The sequence below is a fragment of the Solea senegalensis genome, linkage group LG19 (genome assembly GCF_019176455.1).
Source record: "Solea senegalensis isolate Sse05_10M linkage group LG19, IFAPA_SoseM_1, whole genome shotgun sequence".
In the NCBI taxonomy this organism is placed as follows: domain Eukaryota; kingdom Metazoa; phylum Chordata; class Actinopteri; order Pleuronectiformes; family Soleidae; genus Solea; species Solea senegalensis.
In genome coordinates this window covers 15,892,056-15,917,333 of record NC_058038.1, presented here as the reverse complement: position 1 = coordinate 15,917,333, position 25,278 = coordinate 15,892,056, and the positions used below count along the sequence as shown (strand labels likewise).

The 25,278-nt window shown below is 40.2% G+C and overlaps 4 protein-coding genes across 6 annotated transcripts in view; 2 read left to right on the top strand and 2 right to left on the bottom strand.

Moving 5' to 3' along the window:
- The first annotated feature begins 613 nt into the window (after positions 1 to 613).
- On the top strand, positions 614 to 7,680 carry lg19h16orf72 (linkage group 19 C16orf72 homolog). Its single transcript, XM_044050656.1, has 5 exons — positions 614 to 995; positions 2,004 to 2,084; positions 2,458 to 2,525; positions 2,835 to 3,045; positions 4,051 to 7,680. The coding sequence occupies exons 1-5, from the start codon at positions 800 to 802 to the stop codon at positions 4,365 to 4,367; spliced, it is 873 nt and encodes a 290-aa protein (XP_043906591.1). The 5' UTR covers positions 614 to 799; the 3' UTR covers positions 4,368 to 7,680.
- Positions 7,681 to 9,715: 2,035 nt separating this feature from the next.
- Positions 9,716 to 13,831, bottom strand: dctn5 (dynactin 5). The gene is made up of 6 exons (XM_044050657.1): positions 13,646 to 13,831; positions 13,394 to 13,462; positions 13,178 to 13,296; positions 12,073 to 12,184; positions 11,465 to 11,567; positions 9,716 to 10,638 (listed from the first exon to the last, which is right to left on the bottom strand). Exons 1-6 carry the CDS (start codon positions 13,691 to 13,693, stop codon positions 10,541 to 10,543), a joined length of 549 nt encoding a protein of 182 aa, XP_043906592.1. The 5' UTR covers positions 13,694 to 13,831; the 3' UTR covers positions 9,716 to 10,540.
- A 700-nt stretch (positions 13,832 to 14,531) lies between these two features.
- ndufab1b (NADH:ubiquinone oxidoreductase subunit AB1b) lies at positions 14,532 to 16,338 on the top strand. Its single transcript, XM_044051081.1, has 5 exons — positions 14,532 to 14,733; positions 15,361 to 15,480; positions 15,664 to 15,751; positions 15,874 to 15,989; positions 16,071 to 16,338. Exons 1-4 carry the CDS (start codon positions 14,560 to 14,562, stop codon positions 15,963 to 15,965), a joined length of 474 nt encoding a protein of 157 aa, XP_043907016.1. The 5' UTR covers positions 14,532 to 14,559; the 3' UTR covers positions 15,966 to 15,989; positions 16,071 to 16,338.
- A 1,481-nt stretch (positions 16,339 to 17,819) lies between these two features.
- LOC122785874 (trinucleotide repeat-containing gene 6A protein-like) overlaps positions 17,820 to 25,278 on the bottom strand; it is a 33,892-nt gene continuing 26,433 nt past the window's right edge. For all 3 annotated transcript variants that reach the window (XM_044051869.1, XM_044051870.1, XM_044051871.1), the window contains 2 exons: positions 25,075 to 25,214; positions 17,820 to 24,156 (listed from right to left, as the gene is read on the bottom strand). In XM_044051869.1, the coding sequence (XP_043907804.1) occupies positions 23,808 to 24,156; positions 25,075 to 25,214 (489 nt within the window). In that variant the 3' untranslated portion in view covers positions 17,820 to 23,807. The remainder of the gene's footprint in view (positions 24,157 to 25,074; positions 25,215 to 25,278) is intronic.

Genomic DNA, 25,278 nt, shown 5'->3' with positions numbered 1-25,278 from the left:
GCACAACACATAACACATATTTTCTGTTATCATGTGGTCCAGGTATTTAATTGTACTAGAGACATGTCATGGTCATGGTCAAGGTTCAACTTTAACATTAACACTTTTAACACAAATGTTACTTGTCTAATTGTCACATAAAACCTGATCTGCTCTCTAAAGCCTCCAGTGTATGTATTTAAAGTTCATGTTTATTACACTGTTATTTAATAATAAATTGTTACAATTCAATAAATATATGGTAATATATTATTTACTACATATATTTATTATATTTTTACTTTTCTTAGAGGCGAATCATCTCATGTGGACACAAAATACAATAATAAAATAATGATAAATAAAAATGTATATTAAATACCTTTAAACTCATATATATTTTTTACTAAATGTGTACTCTCTTGCAAGCTTACGTTGTGGTAATTTTTTTTGCCGAGGCTCTTTTGTGTCAACGCTCTGACTGACGTACAGGACACCCAATCATATTCAGAGTTAAGGCCACAAGACCGCCCTCCAATCTCATGTGGCCAATCATGATTCAAATTTAGATCAATAGGTGGGCTGAAGGGCATAGCAGTGTAGTCTGTGAGATATATATATGCCGATGTCGGCAACTAGGAAAACAGTGAGCTAAGCCCATACTCGCTGATGGCAGCTGTACACAACCCCATGTTCTAGTGCGAAACAGTAAAAACTCTAGCGATATCAATGATTTTCATCACATAACTCTTTATATACTCTCGGTTTAATCTGTATTATTAGGATTAATCCCGCACTTCCCCGAGTTCGGGTGCCTTAAATGGAGGAGAAGAAGGAAGACGGAGACTCGGAGATACAGGAACACGGACCCGAACACTGGTTCTCAAAATGGGAGCGGCAGTGTTTGGCCGAAGCGGAGCAGAGGGAGCTCGGCGAGGAAGAGGCCGACAACGACCAGGATAAACTGTGGCATCTCTTCCAGAACTCCGCTACTGCAGTAGCTCAGTTATATAAAGGTTCAAAACTGTTGTATGTTTTCCTACTCCGTCCAGTAACACCTTCATTTCCACAAAGCCCCCGACTCGTTGGTTAGCAACCTGGCAGTTTACATCGCGTCACCGTGGATTAACATTCGCGTCGATGTTGTTAGAACGCTAACTAGCTGTTTGGCTAACTCGCCAGCCCTGACCGAGTAACATTAACAGCTGATTTTGCAATACTAAATTTAGCTAGCATTTGCTAGCCAGTGACGAAACAGTTATGAACTTGGACCCGGTATTCTGCGGTAATCTCAATTGTCATTCAGAAGTAGACAGCTTGAGTGGCATAATTGTGATATTTCACGTCATCGCGAATACCCTCTATTAATAAACTGCCTCGATGATACCAAGTTAGACAGCCATGGGTAGCTAAAGTGTGCTAGTTACAAAATGGCGATGGTAACAACAACCGTAGCTACGCGACATTCCCAGATGACAGTCTCTTGTATACTCAATCTGTAACTTGCTTTTACACTGGGCATGGTTTTCTGGTGAAATGTCCGGCAAATGTATAAAGTTTAGCAAAATGGTACTCTCTCTGTCTTGAGAACGCCATGTTTGCTGCTGAGTGAGCAGTTCTGCAACGCGTAGCAAGGGTTATAATCACAAAATGGCGAGGATATTATCGGTTCGATGTGGAAATATTTGGTTATATTGGTTATTTCCTATCCAAGGCGACAGAGCTCGTCTATCCATGTTTAACATTTTTGACATGAGTTTGCAACTTTACTGCTGAGAGGGCAGTTAAGTTGCCGGTGCTTTCTCGTTAAACAAGCTCCTGCCAAGCTGGCCATCTAACACTAGCTTACAGTTATTTTTATGCCAAACTGTGTCCCTGCAATTGTAAAATGCAAGACGAAATGGCGAATGGGAACGATCTTTACCTCTAGCTCAAACAATTACCTGGCTGTCGTTCTTCTTAGATGTCATTGTAAATTTCAATCACGTATTGAGACCAACCATATTTTCTTTGCCCTCCCACAGACAGAGTATGCCATCAGCAGGGCCTGTCACTGTGGGTGCCATTTCAGAATGCTGCTACAGCAGTCACCAACCTCTACAAAGGTATCCAACCTAACCTCTTCTTATTGATCTGTTAGATACTACATAATTGTTGTTTTTGTGTTTCCTTCCTTTAATGTGGACATTGGCTGGCAATCCCTGTACTTGTAAACATAGCCATGATGTAATTGACAGGTCGATCAATGTGTTTGTCAGTCAGTGAAAGCAATGTGTATTGTGAACAAGTAATTCAAAGTTAATGTAATGATTGATTACCTTAGAAGTAACTCTTCTAATTCAAATACTACGGGTGCCACAAAAAAACATCAAGTTTTTTGTTCTTGAGGTGACTTATTCTGTTTCTTAGATGTATAACATGCTTCATTTTGGGTTATTCATTTATAAGTTATTTTTATTGTTTCTTCCACTATTGCAGAGAGTGTGGAGGCCCATCAGAGAAGCTTTGATCGGGGTATTCAAATAGGCCATCAACGTCGCAATAAGGTAGGTCTTGTTCTTATGCCACCTTTTGGCAGGCACCTCACGGCTGCTAACGTTTAGTCGATTAATCAATTATTGATCATTACAAAATTAATAGTCAACTATTTTGATTAATCTTTTTTTACTGCATTTTTATAATTAAAACAATTATAAAATAGTTTTCTGTTACTAAAATGTGAATATTTTCTTGTTTCTTAGTTCCTTCTAAAAAAGGAAATCATTATAAATGTAAATGTTGGTTTGTGGACAAATCATAATTTTGAGGTTTGGGAAACACTAATCGACATTTTCTTGATTGATATTGAATTACAGGACATGTTGGCCTGGGTGAAAAAGCGCAGGAGAACCATCCGTAGGGAGGACCTCATCAGCTTCCTGTGCGGCAAAGCACCACCTCACAGGAGTAGCAGGGCCAACACTCGATTGGCCATGGTGGCCCCTAGTCGGGCCAATTCACCTGCCGAGACGGGCTCATCTGTGGAGGCAGACCTCCAGCCCTTCAGGGAGGCTATAGCACTGCATGGTAAGAAAAATGAATAATAAAAAAACAACAACTCTGTGCTCGTCTTCAAGTCATCATGCTTTGCCACGTGTGGCTCAGAGATAAGGATATGTCAGTGTTGTCAGTGGTGAAAGAGGGCCTCCCCTGTGCATGTATTTAAGCACATCTCACTATTAACAGGTGATAACTAAATAGATGAAACCATCTCTGTATTTATGGTTTGTCCTTGGTGCAAATGAATGTATACCATTTTATCTTAAGGTCCTCACACTTTTTGAAGGGGCCATTTTAGGGTGTAGCTGAGGGTTAGGGTGGATTATGTCAGGCATTTGGTGGTTAAGGTTACAGAAACACAAGTTAAGTGTCAGGACATTTCAGTGCATCTTCTTTCTTAGTTGCACTTGCTTTTCACTTGTGGTGTTTAAATGTTGGGATTCACAGTCATTTTAATTTACTAACTGGTAATTGTTAGTCGTTTTTATTTGCACCCCTGATTTGCAGGCAATAAGATATGCCACATAAACAAGACAGACTATGGCTTACATATTGAAGGACAAACCAGTTTTGTCTTTTCTTGTCATCATCACTGTGGCAAATATGTGTGTGACGTTTGTTATATTAAAAGGGGAAAGCTGCATCATGAGCACAGCACATACTTGGACCACAAGCAGCTCTTTCATTCTTGCTTTTGACCTGTGTGTCTGTGAGATGGCAGCTCCAAATGCTGTCTTGTGGCAGACATTGTAACAGTGTCTTACAGAAGGAGCATGAAGTGTTGTGACCATGAAATCCAAAATGGAAACAACTTTAAGAGTTTTGAGTTCAACATTGATATGAAACAAGACATTTTTATACATAATTACTGAAGAGTTTAGCCTTAGCCTTTTTATCCACACATTAGAAACAAGAATCAAGTTTTTTATGAAGTAGCTTGCATATCTGTTTAAATTGGTCATGATACTTACATTATGCTCTTGTCTGCTGCTCATCTCTCTGCTCCACTCTCTCTTCCCTTCCTTCCACCAGGTCTAAGTGGGGCCATGGCAAGTATCAGTGTGCGCTCTGGTGCTCCAGGTTCTCCCACACATGTGAGCGGCAGCAGTAGTAATGGAGGTGGTGCTGGCGGAGGCGGTTCTTCTGGCTCTGGGCCAGTGTGCCGCAGCAGGCGTAATGGGCTTCAAGATGTCGACCTGAACACTTTCATTGCAGAGGAGATGGCACTACATCTGGACTCTACAGGCTCTGCCGCCGGCGGAGGGGGAGGAACCAGGAAACGAAATTCCACCCAGTGTAGTGACGTCATCACAGACTCCCCTACGCACAAACGCAACAGGATGATCTGATCTGCTGCCTGTCCATGTGTATGAGAGGGTGGGGGGGGGTGCCTTTAAAGTCAAGCCTTGGACAGAGGGATGGGGTCATGTTGGACAGATGGACAGACAGATGTTACCAGTGCCTGGTTGTGTTAAAGAACCCAGGCTGAAAAAGAAACTGTGCTGGACTGTAGGTCGCTGCAGTCGAATCAGATGTTGGAAGAATTATTTTCCTTGTCTCCTTTTCTGACACTATTACTACAAATCACTGCTCTGCAATCAGAACATTTTGTGAGTGTGCAAGACTCGCTGGTCTGGACAACATCACACACTCCTCAGACATCGCTATCCTGGAAAGGAGACGACAAAGGAACCAACATGTGGGATGCAGACAGTTCTCAAAGGGTTGAAAATGCACTGTGCTGCTTTACAAGTAAAAGCCACTTGATCCTTGACACATGTGTGCCCTTTCTTCCCTTAACCACACTCATCCTCACCCATCACCTTAATAAGGAAGTGAGGGCCATGATCAAATCGACTCACTCAGTGAATCGAGTTGCTCGCCAAATGTCGGACCCAGCTCGAACAGAGACTCAGCTCTGTGTCAAAGAACCCATCAGTTCTTTCTGTTACTTCATCATTTCAGCTCTTGGTTGATGTTGCCTGTCTGTGTTGGAGTTAAATTGCCCAGTAAGAGTCCATCTGTGGCGTCATCCTGCCTCCTCTGCTGCTTGTTATATTTCTCTGGTAACCAGGCTGGATGACATGTAACTACCAATAGCAGGCTATAGATGTTTGGACATGAAGACCTTAATCTCTGCAAAAAAAACTATTCTGCTTCAACAGTTGCTTGGTTTAGTTAAACCAGTTGCCATTTTCTTTTTTTTTCTTTTTTAAACAACCAGTGTTAAAATTCTTGTTTTGCCACTGTTTGCATTCTGCTCCACCTTGTTTTTGTCTTTTTTTGTTGTTGTTCAGGATAATGAAAAGGAAGAAAATTCTTTGTTGTTCAGCCTCTCAGTCAGCTTGTTTGCTGATGAGACGCCCACTTCCCCTTTACCTAATACTTATTTTAAAAGCAGCTCAAGTTTTATGTGATTGTGTGATTCTGATTAGTTGCAATAAGGATTTTTTGCACTTAGCTTTCTCTTCTAACTCATGCAAACAAATCGGCTCTTCCATTGTATCCCAGTTGTAGCCTTGTCCAGCCCTAAAAAGGCCTGCTTTCGGTCGGCCCACGCGCGATTTATCTGTTGGTGCTCAGAAAAGGTGAACTCGATATGACTAGAAAAGGATATCGCGTGCATACCTGGTTCATTCTTTAAGTGTTTAAATCAGGTTGTGGGGCATTTCTGTGGGCTGAACCTTTTTTCAGAGATGTGGGAGTTATTCCCCATCTGACGAGTTATCAAACGTACTGGGCGATAATCTGTGCTGTAAAGGAAGCATAAATCACAGAAATGTTCTTGCGAAGGTAGCATTTCTCAACAGTCCCACCAAACATGCCAACCAGTGTACACAAGTCACTGGATGATCTGACTACAGCATTGAATTGGCTGTTGGGGAACACTGCTGTTTGTTTTAAGGGGTGCGTGCATTAATAAGATGTGAATGGGGTTTGTTTTGTTTCTTTTGGGTTTTTTTTAACTTGGTACTGGATGATGCAACTCTGGGCTTGTTTCATTCTTGAAATGTCGTTGCCTTCCATCCACTAAGAGAGTAGAGCGGGAGATGCTGATATCACATGAGTCAGAAATGTGGGTATATTTAGCATTTTGTAAAATAATATGAACTGGTACTGTGTATATTTTGAGGGTGATTAAAAGAGGTTTATTGGAGGTTAAACAGAACTTGATTGGGGTGTAGTGCACCCAGTTGTTCATCTGCATAGAAAGTGTACAAATCAAAAATTGTAAAAAGTGTAAATTGTGGAAGAAAGTATAAATCCTTCAATGTTATCTAAACTAATGATAATGTATATTTTCAGTGATGCTCTGCCATAGTCGTGATACAGTATGTTGTCAGTGAGCAAACTGAAGTGTAAAGCTCAAATACCCACTACAGCTGACTTAGAAGATGTCAGTGTTTCCTTCTCTCTTTCCCAACTTGTGTTGACGTTTTCACTCCCCTTCACTTTTCTTACCTCTTTCATTGTTAAGAAAAAAAAAAAATCAAAAACAAAAAAAGCATGCACGTTTTTAACTTCTGTTACATTTTGGTCACAGATTTCTTTTTTTATTTTGCATATAGGTTGGCTGTTATATTCATACATGATTGCTGAAAGTCGGTGAAAGAAAAGAACCTGGTTGAGATTTATTGAGTGCGTCAAATGAAGAATTAAGAGTTTTGAACTTTGTTGATGCATAGGAGTGTAAAAACAAACAAAAAAATACCAGACTGAAAATATAACCTCATATTAAAAAAAAAATTGAGATTTGATTTGTCTACAGAAAGCCTCTGATTACTGAAAGAAGGAAGGTTGACCGTTATCCATGTTGAGAGTGTTTGGCTCTTGATTTAAAGGTTTTAAACTCACCATGTCCTGTGAGTTGTGGATACCTTCAGCTATCACAGGCTAATGGAACATAGGAAGGATCCATGCTTATTGAATAGGAACTAAACTTTGAATGTCAAAGACATTGACTTGACTTTTTGTTTCTGGGACGGAGCTAACGTGACGATTGAAAATGAATGAGTGAATTCTGAGGAGCGACCTGACTGCCTGTCCACACGCTCTTCATTAAGTCAGAGGAATGCGTTCAGTTTTTTTTTGGTATTTTTGACACTTTTCTCACTTCTGTGCGTCCGACACCCGTTGTTGGCATTGGTAGCGTTGCTGACTGAAACCAAATTGTGCGTTGAGCCACAAACGAGTAGTTTTAACCTCCGTTTCGGTTGCGTGACAACATGTCACTTAAAATACGGAAAATGAGAAGTGTGCTGGCAGGATAAATAAAGTACAAGTCCAACTATCAAAAGACAGTTTTCCAAAGGCTCGACTAGAGTTGGCTGCTGCCCTCGCTCCAAGCCTACTGTTCATGTTGCAGCATTAAATCTCCCCCCACCCCTCCAACCCCTTCACAATTAGTCTGGTCATGGGGGGGGGGACTTTGTTTTTCTTTTCTTCCCCTTAGCCAATCACAGGCCTTCACTCACATTGTTTCAAAAGGCTGACTCATGCCACGTGTCTCTGGAGCCAACACTATTATTAGCTGTTTCTGGATACTTATTTGTTTAAAAAAAAAAAGTAATAAATGGCTAATCTCTATACTTAACATTTAATTGTTGGTATGATATGTGGTTCATATTGTAAAAGAAATAAAACCATTGAGTTGCAATCGGATGGAGTGTGGTTCATTAAGAAAGGGGGAACATTCTATGTGTTGTTTATTTGTGTGCTCTTAGGATTTATTCTAAGAACACATTTCACGTGGGCGAACGCAGAAGCAAGACAAATGTGATTTTTTTTTCCCTCTTAAATTTAAATTAATATTATTTAGAGAATCGTAGTATTAATATCTCATTGGCTTTCCATTTACAGGCCTATTTTCTGGTTGGTTTTACGCGTGAGTGAAATGAAATACATGAATTTAAAATACTGTGGTAACTATGAAGGTCTAATATCTAGATTATTTTATGTATTCTTCATTTATTTAAGGAGAATAAGTGATTTTTGTCTTTTTGGAGTGCGGTGACTTTCATGTTTGGACAAACTAAAAAGGCTTGGTGTTCAGCCACGTCTTAGACCTCTAGGTGGTGCTAAAGGGTGATGGTACAGTGACACATAAAAGAGCTGTGGAATATTTAAGTTGATCATATTTCCTTACAGAAGTGTTCAACTTCGCCTGCAGTTATAACAACAGTCGAAAACGTATCTGTCCACTGCTTTTTGACCCTGATTTAAAGGTACAGTGTGTAGATTTGAAATGAGTGGATCCTTATTTAGTAAAATGGCAAAATAATATGGGAGTGTTGGGCTGCTTCAGGGGAGAAAGAAATTACTGAGCTGTTCACTTAACTATTTCCCGATCGCTCCTCAATTTGGCATTGCATGATTCACAAAATCGCCTCTGCTCTTTATCCAAAAATAAATTGGCCTCACTCTTCCAATACCTCCGGAGGAGACTGTGAGCGTTTTAACAGCAGTGATGGCATACAGTGCCTTGCATAATATTCACCCCCTAGACCTTTTCCACATTTTGTCACATTACAACCACAAATTTAAATGTATTTTAACCAGCGTTTAATTAAAGAGAGTCTCAGAGGTTTGGCAGAGAACATTACTGAACAAACAATATCACGAAGACCAAGGAGCTCACCAGACGCATCAGGGATAAAGTTGTGGAGAAGTTTAAAGCAGGGCCAGGTTATAAAAAGAAATATCCCAAGCTTTTCTCTGGCAAGGCCAGTGAAGATGGTAAGAGTTGATGGAGCAACCCTTGGAGAAAGACTTGAGACTGGGGCAGAGGTTTATCTTCCAGCAGGGCAACGATCCTAAACATACAGCCAACGCTACAATAGGATGGTTTTGTGTTAGAATGGCCCAGTCAAAGCCCAGACTTAAACCCGATTGAGAATCTGTGGCAAGACTTGAAAAGTGCCGTCTCCATCAAATCGGACCGAGCTTGAACTATTTGCAAAGAAGAATGGGCAAATATTTCAGTCTCTCGATGTGCAAAGCTGGTAGATAGATGCATAACCCCAGAAGACTTGCAGCTGCAAGTGCAGCCAAAGGTGGCTCTACAAAGTATTGATTCAGTGAATACTCATGCAAGACAGCACGGCATGATGTTGTAGTTAGACAGTACCGTCTCACAGTCAGACGGAGGCAAATTAAATTAGTTTAAAAACTTTTTTGTTGTTGCTGTAATTGTATTATTAAGTACTCCGTATCAAGGCATCCATAATTAATATTCATTACTGCATATACTGAAATAAATATTTCACCAATAATACATTTAATGAATGTCCTTGAACATCAACCCAAACCTGTTTTACTTCAGACTTCATCCCCCCTGCAAACAACCCTCAACTATCAGTCAATAATTTAACTTTGTGGTAAATATAACAAGGTACTTTTCACTGAAAATCTTTTTTATAACTGAAAATCTCACTGTCTCGTAATGAGAAAGTATCTTATTAGAAGAATCAGCTCGGACATGTCTTGTGTGTGTGTGTGTGTGTTCTGTGGCAGTTCTATGCTTCTAAAATTAAACCAAACAATTATTCCACTGGTTAACAGGAATATTTGCAGGATTTCTTTGTACACACTGTACCCACTCATAAAACACGTCTCCAGAGCACCACCAGTGTTCACTACTCTGCAGGCTTTTATATGAAGTAAGTTGATGATTGATAAACGTTCAGCTCACAGCAGGTAGATTTTCACACATTTATATTTATTCATATGCATGACTATTGGTCAGAACATTGAAATTATTAACGCAAATTTACACAGGCCAGTAAATGTGAGAGCAAATAAACATTTCAAATAAAATGACGGTGACTAAAGTGACTTATTTTATTGTGTGTGTGCTATGGATATGAATAATATACCTGTACAGTCAACTGTTGTTGCTCTTACTTTGGTCCATACATGTTGAAGAGTATCCTAAAAGCTGTGTTCTAACATCCTTCAAACACATCCAGACTGCACCTTCTCTTCTTTCCTTGCTTCTCCACCTACTGCTGCTGCCACAACTTCTTACACGAGGGCTTCTCTGTTTGTCTTTGTCTCTGTCATTATTGTCATTATCAGCAGACGTACAGAGGACCTTGAACACACTGACCTGGTAAAGGTATCTTACATAAGCACAGCTCCTTGGGAAATTAAAGTATCTATAGGAAACAGAAATAAATTCAGGAGTTTTATCTCAGATAAACTGGGAGCATGTTGTGTGCAGTTTGGTAACACCATCCTAGAAGCTTTCTGAATTTAACAAGGGTTCAGATTTTAACCGGAATCTGAAGCTGCAAGCGTACAAAACTTCCTTCGGAAGTTTAATCAGATTCAGAAGAAATATGTTGGTTCAAAACAATACCAACTGATTTTCCTGGACAGAGAAACTCGAGGCCTCTGGGAGATGAAAGGCAGAAGGTGAGAACTCATGAGTCCATTTCAGTCTTGCAGACAGGATCCAACCCTGACCTGGAAGTGGATAGAAAGGGAGTGTGGACCCTGCTGACGGTTTTTAGGATGCGTCTCAGATCTGGCTGAGGGGAAGGAACTTCTGGTAGTAACTCTTGGTTACATCGATCATCATGTCCTGTGTGCACTCCGGGAGCTCTCCTGAAAAAAGACCTGAGAGACAAAGGCAAACACAAGGTAAAGACTTGGGAAGGGTGACAGGACCTTGAAATCATGACATTCCAAGAAAGATTTGTGAAATGATACATTCAAAAAAAAATCTGCAAAATGAATGGAATAAATTAAAAATGAAATAACTAACTTGCATGTGATGAGAACTGTAATTAAAACACTTCATTTAATGTTTAACGTAACAGAGCTACACATTTTTTTTTATAATGTTTGTCATAGTAAGTATTATATTCTGTCAATCTTCTATCTCTCCATCATCCATGATTTGCTTTAAGTGTAACGCTGGTCTGAAAAGGATGTGCGGAGTCACTGAAGGCTTATATCTTTATTGACTTTAACACCAAACTTACCTATATCTGTGTTGTAGAGTCACAAGGAGGATTTCTTCTCTTACAGCTCAGATGTGCTTGTTCACAGATGCAGCCTCTCAATGCTGTGGCAGCGTAAGCAGCAAAGCGCTTGAAAACGCTGCGATTTGTCTGCTTTTGACTTTTTGTCCATCTTTATTTTTGAAAAGCATGTATTGCACATAATGTGCCAACATTTTACCTTTTTTTATGATCTGTGTGTGAAGCAACACCCACATGAGCTCTGGTAAAGAACAGCAGCTATGTGCTGCTACTAGATACTGAGCGTATAAGTCATTAACGGGAAACACTTCATCATCACGCAGCCATATTGTTTGTATCGAAAATGGCATTTTCTTACATTATTGTGAATGCTATGATATGGAACAGCACTAGTAAAGGTACCACGGATGCATGCAAATGTGGAAGGATCAGGTGTGAGTGAGTGTCATGTTGCTGACCTGGGCATCCAGAGAAAACAGTGAAAGGAGGCACAACTGTTTCAGGAGGAAGTACGGTGTTGTCTAAGATTTTACAGCAGTCCTTCAGCACACAGCGACGACCCTGAGCACACAGCAGACAGAAGATTGTGAGCAAACTGCTACTGATTCAAATGCTTCCTCTATCATTAAGTAAATGTAATCCATTATTGCTGGGGCAAGACAGCAACTCAACTACATTCATTCATTCAATCATTCATTCATTCATTCAACCATTTTATCCACCACATGAGGGTCACGGGTGCTGGAGCCAATCCCGGCTGACCCGTAGAACTGGAATACAAACCAGGCCCTTTTTGCTGTGAGGCAACAGTGACCCAGCTCCACTATAATTGCATTAAAATTTGATTCCTTGTACTTAATTTCACATTCTAACAAAGTTCTACTGGGGCCTTTTCACAGCAGCTTGCCAGCAGTTTGGCATTTTCATGACTACCATGTGACTGTTTCACCACAGGCAAGAATAGACTGCTGGTGTTGCTTAGGTCCACACTCAACAACTTTGAGTGTCATCATGGTCTCTGTTTTGTGGCCATCAGCTTTGTTATATTTCTTTTTTTTTTACTCACTATGACACAGTTCTTTCCAATGTGGACGTAGGAACCAATCTGTGCTGCATTGACCACACAGTCCTCCTCAATGAAGACGTGGTCTCCGATGTGTAGTGGGAAGAATGCCACTCTAAGGGGAAAAGAGAAGTCAAAATTTAAAGAGAGTTTAAATCGTGTTTGTTTCAGGGACAGTAAACAATTCCCAACAACAAATCACCCTGGAAAGATTTTGCTATTGTGTATTCTGTTGTATGTTCATTACATTACATTCCAAAGCTGAAACAACTGGTGTATTTGTTTTCCCAATTCGAATAATTTATTTGAGATTAGCCATTTTTTTATATTTTGTAAGATGTTCAACATAATTATTTGATATAATGTGGGCACTGATATTTACAAGAGAAAAGCCTTTGGGAATTGATTGTTATTTGTTTAACCATTATTTTACCAACAAGACTTTAACAACAAATTCTTATTCACAATGTTGACAGACAACACTTGTCGGGGTAAGGGAAGAGGGAGAAAACAAAAGATACAAACACATTAAACAGCAACACACGTGTAAAGTAAGCATTTAGAAACTTGGGGTGAGTGGGTCATTAAGAATTGCATTAAGACGGCCTTGAAAAGCAGAGACGGAGATGAAAGCTTCCGGTTCCAGTGTTTTTGTAATATGTTCCAGGCTTTTAATGCAGCAAATAAAAAGGACAGTTGTCCAAAGTCAGACTTGCTTTCAGGGATGTGTGTGTGATACAGTGTGACGACAGCATGTTATACTGATACTGGATGCAGTAGCTGGCTTAGATATAGAGGTGAATGTCCTAGGAGGGTTTTGTAGATGAGTGTAAACCAATGAATACTACGAGTATGAAGGGAAGGCCATTTCACCCAAGAATAAAGTGGACAGCAGACAGAGTTTCTTTGCATGCATGTCGGTAGACTGTATCCCTGTAATCTTATTAGTAAAGATCAAAGTATTTTCCTGGTCTAGTGACTAGTGTCATCAACCCTTGAAATACTAAAAGCAAGTCGTGCCAGTCAAAGACATAATGAGGAAAATAGTAAACACTTAGTGTTGACAGTTTGGTCCAGCTCTTGTGTGAATGTGAGGAATAGGTCTTACCCTTTGCTGAACTTCTTAAATGGTGGTCGAATAACGCTCCGGCTCTTCACAACACAGTGTCTGCCCACTCTGACATTAGCCAGGTCTCCTCTGATGATACAGTCATTCATGACAATAGTCTGGAGGACACACGCACAGAGAAAGATAGTAAAACATTTGCATGAAAGCTCATTCATTTACTACCTGTCATGTGAAATATTGTGTTTTGTTCCTTACTTTGCCATTGAGGACGATGTTTTGACTCCCACACAGCACCGACTGTCTGCTCACTTTGTTGCCAGAAGCCTGAAATAAAAGAAAAACACAAAGTTAACTATTGAAATACAAGCGTGTTTCTGTTTCTATGTTCATCTAATCTGAGCACAAATTATGATTCATTTGTCCAACGCCCTGTACAGCCTTAGCTACCAGCTAGCCAAATAGCAAGCGATTCGCTGGTTGACAAATGCTTGTTTTCAAACGTATTACCGTCTCAATGTATTCCGCTTTGTTGTACAGTATCTCGGACAACTCCATGGTTAAAATTCTGGCCAAACGGCAATGTGAGCGGTGGTTAATATAGTGAAATAATGTGGCGCATTTATCTGTTTTTGCTGTTTTCTCTTCTGTTAGCCGACTGCGATGAATGGATTCTAAGGCAGTATGAGTTGATTACAAAGCAACCGATCGATTTAGTAAAAACAGAACAACTCAAACTTGTTTCGTATTTATTAAATTCGCGCTCTGTTTCCTCAAGTTTTATACAACGTACAAAACCATTATGACATGCTCCTTCGAGACATTTGACCAGATAGCCATTAAAAAAAGCAATCCGTGAAATCGTTATGTGCTCGATTGATCTACCCTAAGGTTAATTTAAGCCCTTCGGCGCATTCGTTTGTCTTCTTTTATAAATTATATATATTTTAGATTATATACATTAATATGGACGCATTTTCAGGTCATGTACTACACAAATTAAATAAACACATGCTCAATAAATAATAAGTAATTTTCTGGTACAACCATAACATAAACTGGAAAAATGTTTGGATTTTGTTTTGTGTTGTCTTTTATTATTATAAGTTTTGAATTATATCTAAAGACAAGTTTAAAACCAAAAGTCTGTAATTACTGTAGATGTGTGCTCCCATTTTATGTCCTGATGCAACCGTTGGCATGCTTCTGCTTATTTATGTTTTATTTGTATACATATGTACTCTTTTTTCTCTTATTTTTTTTTACAAGTTCTGCTTGTCTTTGTTGTCTATTATTGTCAAGTATTGTTAATTTCATTGTACAAATAATAAAAAGGTTTTTGTAATGCGCATGCGTAAAGAGGCGCCCTCGACTCAGTTTCTTCTTCGCGTTGCACGCTGGGAAAACAGTCACTCGTATCCATCATGGCGGCTCGTGTCCTGCTGCAGTGTGCCCGCTCACTCGGCCGGCCCTCGCTAACGCTTTATTCCGGTAGTCTGGCCATAAGAGCCGCTGCTGCACCGGCAACAGCAGTCCTTCACCGGCCCCTGTCCTTCGCCGCAGACAGCCGGAGGACGCGGTGGCTCGGTCAGAGCCGGGTGAGTCTCATTGAAGCGCCGTGGCCTACAGCTCACTGCTGTGACCTAGTGACGCCTTTCAAAAGTGTCACGCTAACCTTGTCTGCTAAAGTTCACATGTTGACATGGACACAGTAGATTATTATGTTAGTGCAAAGCTGTTGTGCACGAATCGTCTCTGGGATTTTCACAAACGTGACATTTTACTGCTTACACAATAGCCATGTTTTGCTTCTTGGCTAATGAGTTAGCTACCATAGTAACATCCAGGAACTACATGGTTTCTACTTATTTATCTGTTTGTGTGTTGATGTCTGTGGAGGAAGTGTTTTTGTTTCTCTTGTAGTGTGTAAGATTTAAAAAATAATGAATGGGATGATACCGCTTTTTTGTGTCTGATACTGATATTACAAACTCAAGCTGTAGTTATTTTAATCAACTCAGTCTTGAAGCAGAGAAAACACTGAGTGCAGTCCTTTGACAAGGCTGCTAATTTATCTGCAGTATCAATACATTCAAAAGGTCATTTGTCACTTGTAAGTGACTTGAAGTCACTTTCACACTTTCCAATAGTGTTGTAATTGTACAAAATGATTGACTTACCCTCTCAGTTCTGCTGCTGACACTTTTCTTCTCCCCCCCATTCAGGTTTCCTCTGTGGGTATCCTGTGCCGACAATATTCGGACCTGCCCCCCCTCACCACAGAGAGCATCAAAGACCGTGTCATGTACGTGCTCAAGCTCTACGACAAGATCAGCCCAGAGAAGGTGAGAATACTCCAACAAGCACACACTGCTCACTGTTAAGCTTTAAGAAAAAATTAATAGTTCAGTGGAACTGTGAAAGAGGGATGAGTCTCCTGGAGGTCGAATATACATATTCCACCTCCTAGAGTTAAAGAAAAAAAAAAGATGATCTCGACACTAATGGAGTTGGTTTCTGTTCCACAGCTTCAGACATCTTCCCATTTCATGAAAGACCTGGGTCTAGACAGCCTGGACCAAGTGGAGATTATCATGGCCATGGAGGATGAGTTTGGTGAGTATCAAGAAGACTGAAATTTTTAGACACAATCTCTTAAAAAAAACTGCTCGAAAACCAGGGTGAAGGCAGTGTTTACAGGCTCCATTATTCAGTGAGCGCTTCTTTATCTTCTTCAGGTTTTGAGATCCCAGATGCAGAAGCAGAGAAGTTGATGACTCCTGAGGAGATTGTACAGTACATCGCAGACAAGAAGGATGTTTATGAATAATCTGTTCTATCGTTCACTTCATAGGTAAGCATCTTCTCATGCTTTCTGAATGTTTTATTGCATGTTTTTAAAATAAGTTTCTCATTATAAATATCTGTCTTCCAGAGCGGTTGACCCCAGCGTGACCCACACGGGGCAAATAATGTCCCACTTCCTCCTCGTCAGTTCTTCCGTCTCTTACGGCATCACTGGCGTCAGCTGCCATGTCTTGTGTTTAACTGTATTTAAATGAACATGTGCGTTGGGAGCTCGGAGATGAAACATATATCCAACAAGGTGAAAACACAATTTAGATTTTTTTTGTTCAGCCCCACCCTATGGTTTCCAATGTATAATTTCTCATGAATAATAAATCAATAAAAAATAAATGCTGTATAGTGGTGTGTTGTAGTTGACTTACTAAGGGCATCAGTGTGTGTAGTGCTGACATTGATGTTTGGCTAAGAAATGCTAGAGAACATTGCTTAAGCACGTGAGTTTCCAGCTGTTACTTGAGCACAGTGAGGTGCATCTGTGGGTCGACAAAAACCTAAAAAGTCTCATTAAAAGAAACGTCTTCACCGGAGGAGAAAACGAGAGGGTGTGAGTGAAGATGTGTTGAAATAAAGATAGTTAGAGAGGAAGTTGTAGATAATGTATAATAGCAAAAATGTATCAAATGGGTTTAACAAAAGTAGCACAGTAGGACAAATATGTAACACAATGACAGCGTAATGGCAGGTTAAAAGCTGTGTGTTGCAGCTAAATATCCCTCACTCACCCCTTTCAAGTGTGCTGGAGAACTTCAGTGAGCATCAAAACTCAAAAGATGCTTAGTTTGTCCATTGTGGGCTCCTGTGAAAACGTGTACAAAATTGGCAATATAATATTTATATAAATATAAAAAGGCTCATTCTGGGGTGATTAAAAACAACAACACCACCATCGGGTATGATACACTAAATATATCAAATGTCTTAATTATTTATCTTCAATTTCGGCTTTGGCAACCATGCCCTGCAATGTTTTCAGTTGCAGTAACCATTTTAACCACTAAATGTCGCTATTGTACACATTTTACATAACTGTTCACCGGGCAGGTGATGAATGTGTGGAATAAACTAATATAAAAATAAGAAATTTTCATTACCTACTCAAATATTTAATTTATCTCTCAAAAAACAGAAATTCTGCCATGTGCAAAAAGTATGTGAACCTCTTTAGAGCCAGAGTGATATCTGCTTTTGGTGATTTTCGCCCACTCCTTGCAGAACTCAGCCAGTCGGGAGGTTGGAGGGACATCGGTCACGTGCCGTCCGCTTCAAATCTTGCCACAGCATTTCTATAGGATTGAAATACACGAACACGGATTCACAAGCACTGTGGAGCATCGGTAACTTCCGGTACTTTACGATGGCGCCAAGTTTTTTGAATACTTGACAAAATATATAACAATAACAATATACTCAAAAACATAAAGGTAACTTACCGGTCCAGTAGAAACAGCGCCACCATGGCATCACTTTGTAGCACTCTCTGTCGCCACCGTTCAAATGCAGCACTGATGTTCACTCTGGTCTTGGATCGCTCTGCATCAGCCTTTTTCTTGACAGTAGCTTTCCCAAAAAACGTCCCAAACACCTGTTGTTGGCAACTTTTCTGTCATGCAACCGTCTCATTGGATTTAGCAAGCGAGGAAGGTTAAGTGAAGGACACCTAAACCTTTACAAGCCTGTTGACAACCAGTACCAGAGTATCTTCAATTAGACTTCACTGATCCCAGGCAGGGGAAACTCACAAGTTTGACAAGTAAAAAAAAAACAACAACAACTAAATAAATAAGAGAAATAAAGAGTCCAGGACACGACCACACAGTCACTGTTAGTCTTTTATTGAGGGTTGTACCCATGTTATACAGCTTTGTATGCTGGCTGCAGGAGCCAGAAGGTTACAAACAGTAATCAGTATACGAGTACAGCCAACAGAAGACCTACTACCTACTACTCTACACCTTAGTACAGATTCTCTTAAGAGCACTAAAATCCAGAAAAATAAGGAGAAAAAAAAAATACAGAACAAACCAAGCAACAAAAGGAAGGAGAATAAAGAGTAAATGAAACCAAACAGACAGACAGCATCAGAGGAGACATTCATTATTAGAGCACACTGGAGTTGGTTTTTCTATACCTTGTAATATCAGGCGACTTCATTTTTGTCAATTTTTATACCCATACAAATAAAGATTGTCCTTCAAAAAGTGCAGTTTCCCCCAAAGTTTAAGATAAAATTCTTTGATGACCCGAGGAAGACATTTGAAAAATAAAAAGGTACTTCCTGTTTTGTTTGTGAGAGAGGAAGACGCCCTCTCGTCGATCAAGAGACACTGTACGCTTATATTCTCATATATTATATAGTTTCAACAGTCTCCCAAAGCAATGTGCATAATAGGTTTACAGGTGATCCAACTACACACTGTGAATTGATAGAATCTCTATAAAAAACATTGTAGTTGTGTAAAATTTGCAGGTTCACCGGCCTCGCTCCTCGACAAGCGGTGACGATAAAGAAATGGACTTTTGCAAATCTTAACCTGTCCTCCTCTACTGCTACAACTGGCCCGGCGGTTGCTAGGTAATAAAGGTTTTTTTTTCAGTTTTCATCGTTATTATTGTTATTATAAGTAGTCGTACGATTCAATGATGGCACATGTTTGAGGAATATTATTGGGAATCCCATCTCAGCTGTTTTTTCACCCCCATTTTTGAGGGATTTTCTTGTTTTTATTCATAGAAAGCAAAAAAAACAAAAAAAACAAACCCCAAGGTGGACATGGAAGCCTGGGTTCAACACTCCACTGCATAGTCTCTCTGAGCAACACCCACTCCCTCCCTCTGTACTGTGCCCACCCCACCCACCCACATATCACCCACCCATGTCTTTGTGCTGGTTAGACTAAAGCTTTTCAGGGTTTTGTTTGTGTGAATTTATACTAAATGTAAAATGACAAACAGCAGATTCTCACAGTTTTTGTGTATTTTTTTTTTTCCTTTTTGTATTTTTTAGTTTTTTTTTAGTTTGTTTGTTTTTGAGTTTGTGTTAAAAATAAACAAAAAACCAAGCCTTTGCGCTTCTGATCAGACAGTAGGAGCTGTTGGTTGTGTGTTATGATGTAATAATATAGCATTTGCTCACAGGATAGTTAAGTCAAGAGAAAAACAACAACAGTCACATTATTTCTTAAAAAGTAGTAGAATATCACCAGCCAGCTTCCCTCTTTCCTTTCCTTTCCTTTCCTTCCCTCCCTCCCCTCTTGTTGGGAAGCTGCTTGGCAGCCTTGGGGATTGTACATTGCTCATGGTGGTTTTCACTTACTGAAAAAGGTTTTCCTCACAATATCCTTTTGCAAATGACATTTTCTTCAAGCATTAAAATTGTCCAGCTTTTTAAATACACTCAGACACACAAAATCAAAAATAAAGAAAAAAAATAAAGAAAAAAATAAGAAAAAAGGAAACAAAATTAATCAATCCCTTTCCTCCCCTCTCCCCCTCCCTCCTCAATTTGGCATGATACTGTGTTTGAACATACATTTTCTGTACAAGACTGGGTTTTTGCTTTTCCCACAAACGCACACGCACACACACACTTCAACAGTTGATTGGACAAGACAGAAACAGCGAGATTAAGCTGTGAACCAAAAAGGTAACATCGACACCAGTGAAAGGCGGTTTACAGGCATCACTTGCTTGTCCCTTCTCTAACAGCAGAGCACTTTTTCAGTTTTTTGTTCCACTGATGGCTAATTAGGTAAAGGATACAGAGGAGGGGACAAAGCTTCTCCCAGATCCACACTGGGAGAGAAGCACTGCCAAAATCAGAATGAACGAAGTGTGTAAAGTGATTTCATGGAAAGGGAATACAGAAGATTTAGCGTTGACTTTCTCCACACCTGTCAGTTTTGTTTAAGTAAGTGACGGAGCAGGAGAGGAAGCGCTGATCCTGGATATGTCAGCAAAGAGCCAAATGCAACAAACACCATGTCCCTGAAGAGCCGGGAGAACCAGCTGATCACAAGTCAAACCTCCTTGCCTGAGTCACTACAGGCCAACTTGAGGCTTCATTTCAGTCATTCTAATGATGCAACAGCCGCCGTCTATCACCATGACAGCCAGGGACAGAGGGCGGAATACTTTCAAATACAACAGTGAGCAGTAGTTAATTTAATTTCACTCGTACGTTTGAGGCTGATCAGATGCCAGAGGTCAGGCCTTGAGGCTCTGGCCGTGATTTGTACTTTTTAAACCGTTTTCAGCTTCATTCTGGCTCAGTGCAGGCGGCGTGGTCACCGCGCTGACCCAGTGAACAGTGAGAGGTAAACCTAAAGGGGGACGAAAAACAACAACACCTTCCTCCCCCTCTTCACTCGCTCCCTCACTGGGACCAACAAAGCACCATCTTTACTAACCACAGCATACAACACGCAAGCGCACAAACACACTGTTGTGTGAACACATTCATTGAAAGAGACCAGGCATCTCGGGTATCCACCGCAGTTCCTTGACTTGCTGGCGGAGAAGTCCTGTGTTTGTTGCACTCTGCAGTCTGACCATTAGATGCCACAAATAAACAAAAAAAAATGACAAGTGTTTATTTGCATATGGAGCAAAAAGGTGAGATCTGATCTAAACACCTGGAGTGAACTCTGAGTTCAAATTAGAGACATAAATAAGCCAGATATGAACAGAGCTAGAATGTGTTCTCTAGCCTCGTCACACTAACATTAACCATTACAAATAAATGCCAATCATAACCTTCAAAGTCTTCATCCGTCGTGAGGACCGGCCAAAAAGTCCTCACAGTGATGGTTTCAAACCAAAAATGTGTCCACACAACAATAAAAAGAGACCGCACACGCACACACACTCAACCCTGTCACAATGCTCTCACAGATGCAGCGTGTCCCCTCAGACAGACCTGAAAACTCCACACTACACCTACGACTGATCAGCCTTATCATCAATCCAATCAAGTGCAAAAATCCAAGGCTCCTCAGTTCAATTTGTCAAATTAAATTAACTAAAACAAAAACGACAGACATGGTTCAGGTGTTCCACAAAAAAAAAAGTTGTTAAACAAAACAAATACATATTTGATATATATAGATATAGCTTAAGCAAAGAGATCTGGAATTAAGTAAACTAATCATTTATATAACTGAATTATTTGGTAGAGAGCAGTTCAATACTGGCACACACACCACTGTCAAGTCTGACTAATACTCGAGGTTCTGTCTCACTACATATGCTTTGAAGTTGTTAAATATTCACGGCTAAACTTTAAAACACAACTAAAGCAAACATTATTAGTATTTCTGAAATAAAAACCAATATTGGGAGAAGGACATGCACGCGCACACACACACACACACACACAACAGGCTTAACACAGAATCATCACAATGAAGAAAACAAAATAATCATAATTAAGGTCCATGGCTTCACTAATGCTGACTTCTAAGTTCACACACTCTCTGAAGCTTTTTGTCAAAAATTGTGCATCATAGAAACTAAACAATCACTGGTAGATAAATCTTGTTATTCACACGTGTATTTTGTTGACGAACACCACTGGTGGATTTACATTCACGCGATCCGCACACAAACACGACCACAAACGACCCCCTTCAACCCAACTCTCTAATCAAGCAGACAAACTCACATCTGACGGAACATGACGCACACATACGCACGCACTTCAGGAACTTCAGATCAACAGACCCCCCCCAAAACCCCCAACCACCCACCCGCCCAAAAGGAAAACAAATAAAACAGTACAATACAATACAATCATATTCTATTTGTAAACAGGTAGAAGCCACTTGACTTGTTTGTTGCATCTTCGGACACAATTAGGATCAAGGCAATGAAATGTGGACGACTTTTGCACTGTTAAAATATTTTTCTTCAACCAAAACAAGATTTTTAAATTTTTTTTTTCTTTTTTCAAAACGCCATTTGTGGCAATGAGAGCGATTTAAAAAAAAAAGAAAAAAAAAGGAAAAGAAACGAAAAGCAAGTCATATTTTTCATTATGTTGTACTTGAAACATTTAAAACGTTTGGAGACATGGGGGAAAAAATAAATGCCTCTCAGTAGGCCATGTGAGAGGCTACAGTATGCATAGATACAGATTCGCCTTTCTCTTGGTTTTTAAGTCCGACAAGACATTTTCCACTGACAATCACACACTCACACGACAGACACTCCCCACTTTTGATTATTTTTTCATCAGTGGAGTGGAGGAGTGGCGGAAGAGGAGGAGAGAGGGAGCGTTCGACTTTTCTACAGCCTGTCCCTCTGCCCCCAACATTAGGATCCCCCCCTCCCCCAAAAGACAGCATATCGAAAGCAGTGTGTTGAGCTTCTCCAGCTTAAAGCAGTTATTTGGCAGAGAAATTTTTTTACAGACCTATACATCGTTTTCAGTGCTAGAAGTTGGATTTTCCTTTCCTACAAGGAGTAGTAGTTTTTTTTTTATTCAACTACAAGGGGGGAAACTGGCTTGATTTCCTGAGAACCATTGCTGGTTATTTAGCAGACAAAGAGGAATAGTTCAAATAACCAACGCCATGGCCAAAAACACTGATCCGAATTCCCAGAGTTACAAAGCATCATCTTCATCCTCAGTAAGAGTGTACATTTTTTTTTTGTTGTTTTTCTATTTTTTATTTTTTTTTAAACATTTTTGTTGTAATCATTTTGTTATTTTTTTTGTGTTTTTTTTATTTTTTTTATTCCATCTTCTCTTTAAAATGAAGAATGAACACACGTTTCGCCTCCTAAGTCTTGTAAACAAGAGGTTGCAGTGTGGCACCTCCAAAACATTGAAAGCCTATTCTGAAAGTGCTGTTCCTCCTGCTGCCCACTAGGGGGCAAGTGGGAGGGCTTGCTAGATAGACCCCGCCCCATATTAAGGTGGGCGGGGTTTGCTAGTCCCAGCTGCGGCTACAGTCCTTTGCACTGCAGAGCTCAACGTTCTTTAGTTTTAAAACAAAATTGGTGCAATACTTTACTTAATGTCACTTTTACTAATCACCAGATAATCCTCCTAAGTCAGCTTTTACTCTTCGTTAACTATCTGTTGATCTTGAACTCCACGACAACGCAGTAAGGTAGGCGTGCCAAGGCAGAGAGGAGCGCACACATACTCATTCACACAGGCAGTCAACACACACACACGTGTGCACACACATACACACGTGTACACACACACACACACACACATACACACACGGTAAGGACCTCAATGAGTAAACAGCTACACTGGAAAAACTGGCTGCTCCCTCTATATTGCAGATTATATATATATACTGAGAAAAAACCACATTCAGTGCAAAGTTAAAAAAGCTCATACTCCAACATTGTCAGCAAACAAATGCAAAAAAAAACAAATAAAATAAAAAGAATTGGAATTCAAATAACATAATGAATGAAACAAAAAAATATATATATATAATAATGAGCTCGATTTAAGCTTTTTTTCGGTCTGAAAGAGCACTACCTGGAAGCAAATATCCATCCTTTCACATTATAGAATTGGCCTGCATGATTCAAGTATTCCGACTGATATGTTTTTGGGCTAAAACAAAGTGGACATATGTGCAGAGAGAAACGTAACTTGTTTTCCACAGGGGAAACCCCGTTTTGTTGAATATTTTGTGAGTGAGAAAGAGTCCAACTAGTGCCATTGTGTTTATTTATTATTATTATTTTTTTCTTTTTAACTTTTTTTTTCTTTTTCTTTTGCTGATTATTGATAATTCTCTACTGACCCTTCCCCCAGCCAGTTTGATTGGCAGGCGGTTCACATGGAGTCCCCACCTCCTGTCAGGTGATCTACCGGGAGGAAGGAGCTGATTGGAGAAGGGCTGCTGATCCTCCCTGCCTCAGTGCCACTGGAACTCCCCCACAGGCTACTGGAATAGTTGGGCCCGCCCCAAAGCGAGGAGCTGTGTAGATTGCTGCTGTTCCACTGGTTAGGTTCAGGAGCGCGGCTGGGAAATGGGTGAGACTGATCCATTCTGCTCTGAGAAGAGCCAATGGCCTGCCAGCTAGAGGAGGGAGTGGCCAATGACTGCCCTTGTGCAAAGAAACGGTTGATTTCCTCCTCACTGGCAAACTCAGCCAGAATAGTAGTGTTTCCCAAAACACACCTGCAGAGAGACACCACATGACTCAGTAAGTTTACTGACAGTTAGGTCAACTACACTGTTTGAATGGACTTCTGTCCGTGTGAAAGTATACAACCAGGAATCACTGATGGAAAACGACTCCTCTTACCTTGTTAGTATTAAGCAGTTTCTGGTTTCTGTGGCGACTAGTTGTTAGTAGGCTCATTAGGAGTCTCCCTACGTCCATGAACTTTAACATATTCATTTCACTGAGCTGGCATAGAATAAACTGTCTCCTCATCAGTCACAGTCTGGATCTCACCATGCTTTTCTTGCTTTGTCCTCTTCTTACATGTACCGGCTCCTTCTAAAGTGTCCAGCTCGAGTCCGACTGAACATATACATGCAGTACTAAGTTGTCTCTTAAACAGTGGGCATGTTAGTCTAAATAAAATTGTGCTCAATCAAATTTTCAGACTGACATTTAGATGCATTTCAAACCTGGCTGGCAATTCACAAGCACATGAACAAAAAACATGTGGTATACCTTGTTGATGCCATGTGTCAATAATTGTAACCTACTTTGTCTTATTTTAAGTTTCATTAACTGAAACACCTCATCCAAGCAGAGACATTTAGTGGCTACATGAGACATTTTTAATGTAAATTGATGTGGTGCAAGTGTTTTATGATACTTTGTTTAACCAACAGTGTTGTGTGATGTAGCCCAGACATTGTGCTTCACCCTGGAAGGCTATGGGCTCCGTTTTAGTTCTCATGAAAGAAATCTCTGCTCTGACTTTTTGTCTACTAAAACTAAGCAAACAACTGCAATGCAGAGAATCTGCTCCCTGTTGACTCCTACATGTGCATGTCCATGGATATGGACTGTATAATTCGAAGAGAATATACTGTAAAATAAAGAGAGCATGCGTGTACAAGGGTCTTCGATGTTCTTACATGTGCAGGCTCTTCTGGGCCTTTGCGGCCTCATCCTTGGAGCTGTAGCATACCACAGCATTACCGTGCGGCAGATTGAGATGGAATGTGATCAGAGGGCCGTGCTGCATGCACAGGGTCCTCAGGGTAGAGCCGTCAATCTGGGAGACCAGAACACACTTATAAACATATTGAATATTAAAAATGTATAACATCTAAATAAAA

Excerpts from the sequence above, each read along its gene's own strand:
- lg19h16orf72 (XM_044050656.1), top strand. The coding sequence starts at position 800 with ATGGAGGAGAAGAAGGAAGACGGAGACTCGGAGATACAGGAACACGGA. Across the intron at positions 996-2,003 it reads AGTAGCTCAGTTATATAAAG|ACAGAGTATGCCATCAGCAG; the intron begins GTTCAAAACTGT and ends GCCCTCCCACAG. Across the intron at positions 2,526-2,834 it reads GCCATCAACGTCGCAATAAG|GACATGTTGGCCTGGGTGAA; the intron begins GTAGGTCTTGTT and ends ATTGAATTACAG.
- dctn5 (XM_044050657.1), bottom strand. The coding sequence starts at position 13,693 with ATGGAGTTGTCCGAGATACTGTACAACAAAGCGGAATACATTGAGACG. Across the intron at positions 12,185-13,177 it reads TTTAAGAAGTTCAGCAAAGG|AGTGGCATTCTTCCCACTAC; the intron begins GTAAGACCTATT and ends TTTTCCCCTTAG. Across the intron at positions 10,639-11,464 it reads TGTTTTCTCTGGATGCCCAG|GTCTTTTTTCAGGAGAGCTC; the intron begins GTCAGCAACATG and ends TTTGTCTCTCAG.
- ndufab1b (XM_044051081.1), top strand. The coding sequence starts at position 14,560 with ATGGCGGCTCGTGTCCTGCTGCAGTGTGCCCGCTCACTCGGCCGGCCC. Across the intron at positions 15,481-15,663 it reads ACAAGATCAGCCCAGAGAAG|CTTCAGACATCTTCCCATTT; the intron begins GTGAGAATACTC and ends TCTGTTCCACAG. Across the intron at positions 15,752-15,873 it reads GGCCATGGAGGATGAGTTTG|GTTTTGAGATCCCAGATGCA; the intron begins GTGAGTATCAAG and ends TATCTTCTTCAG.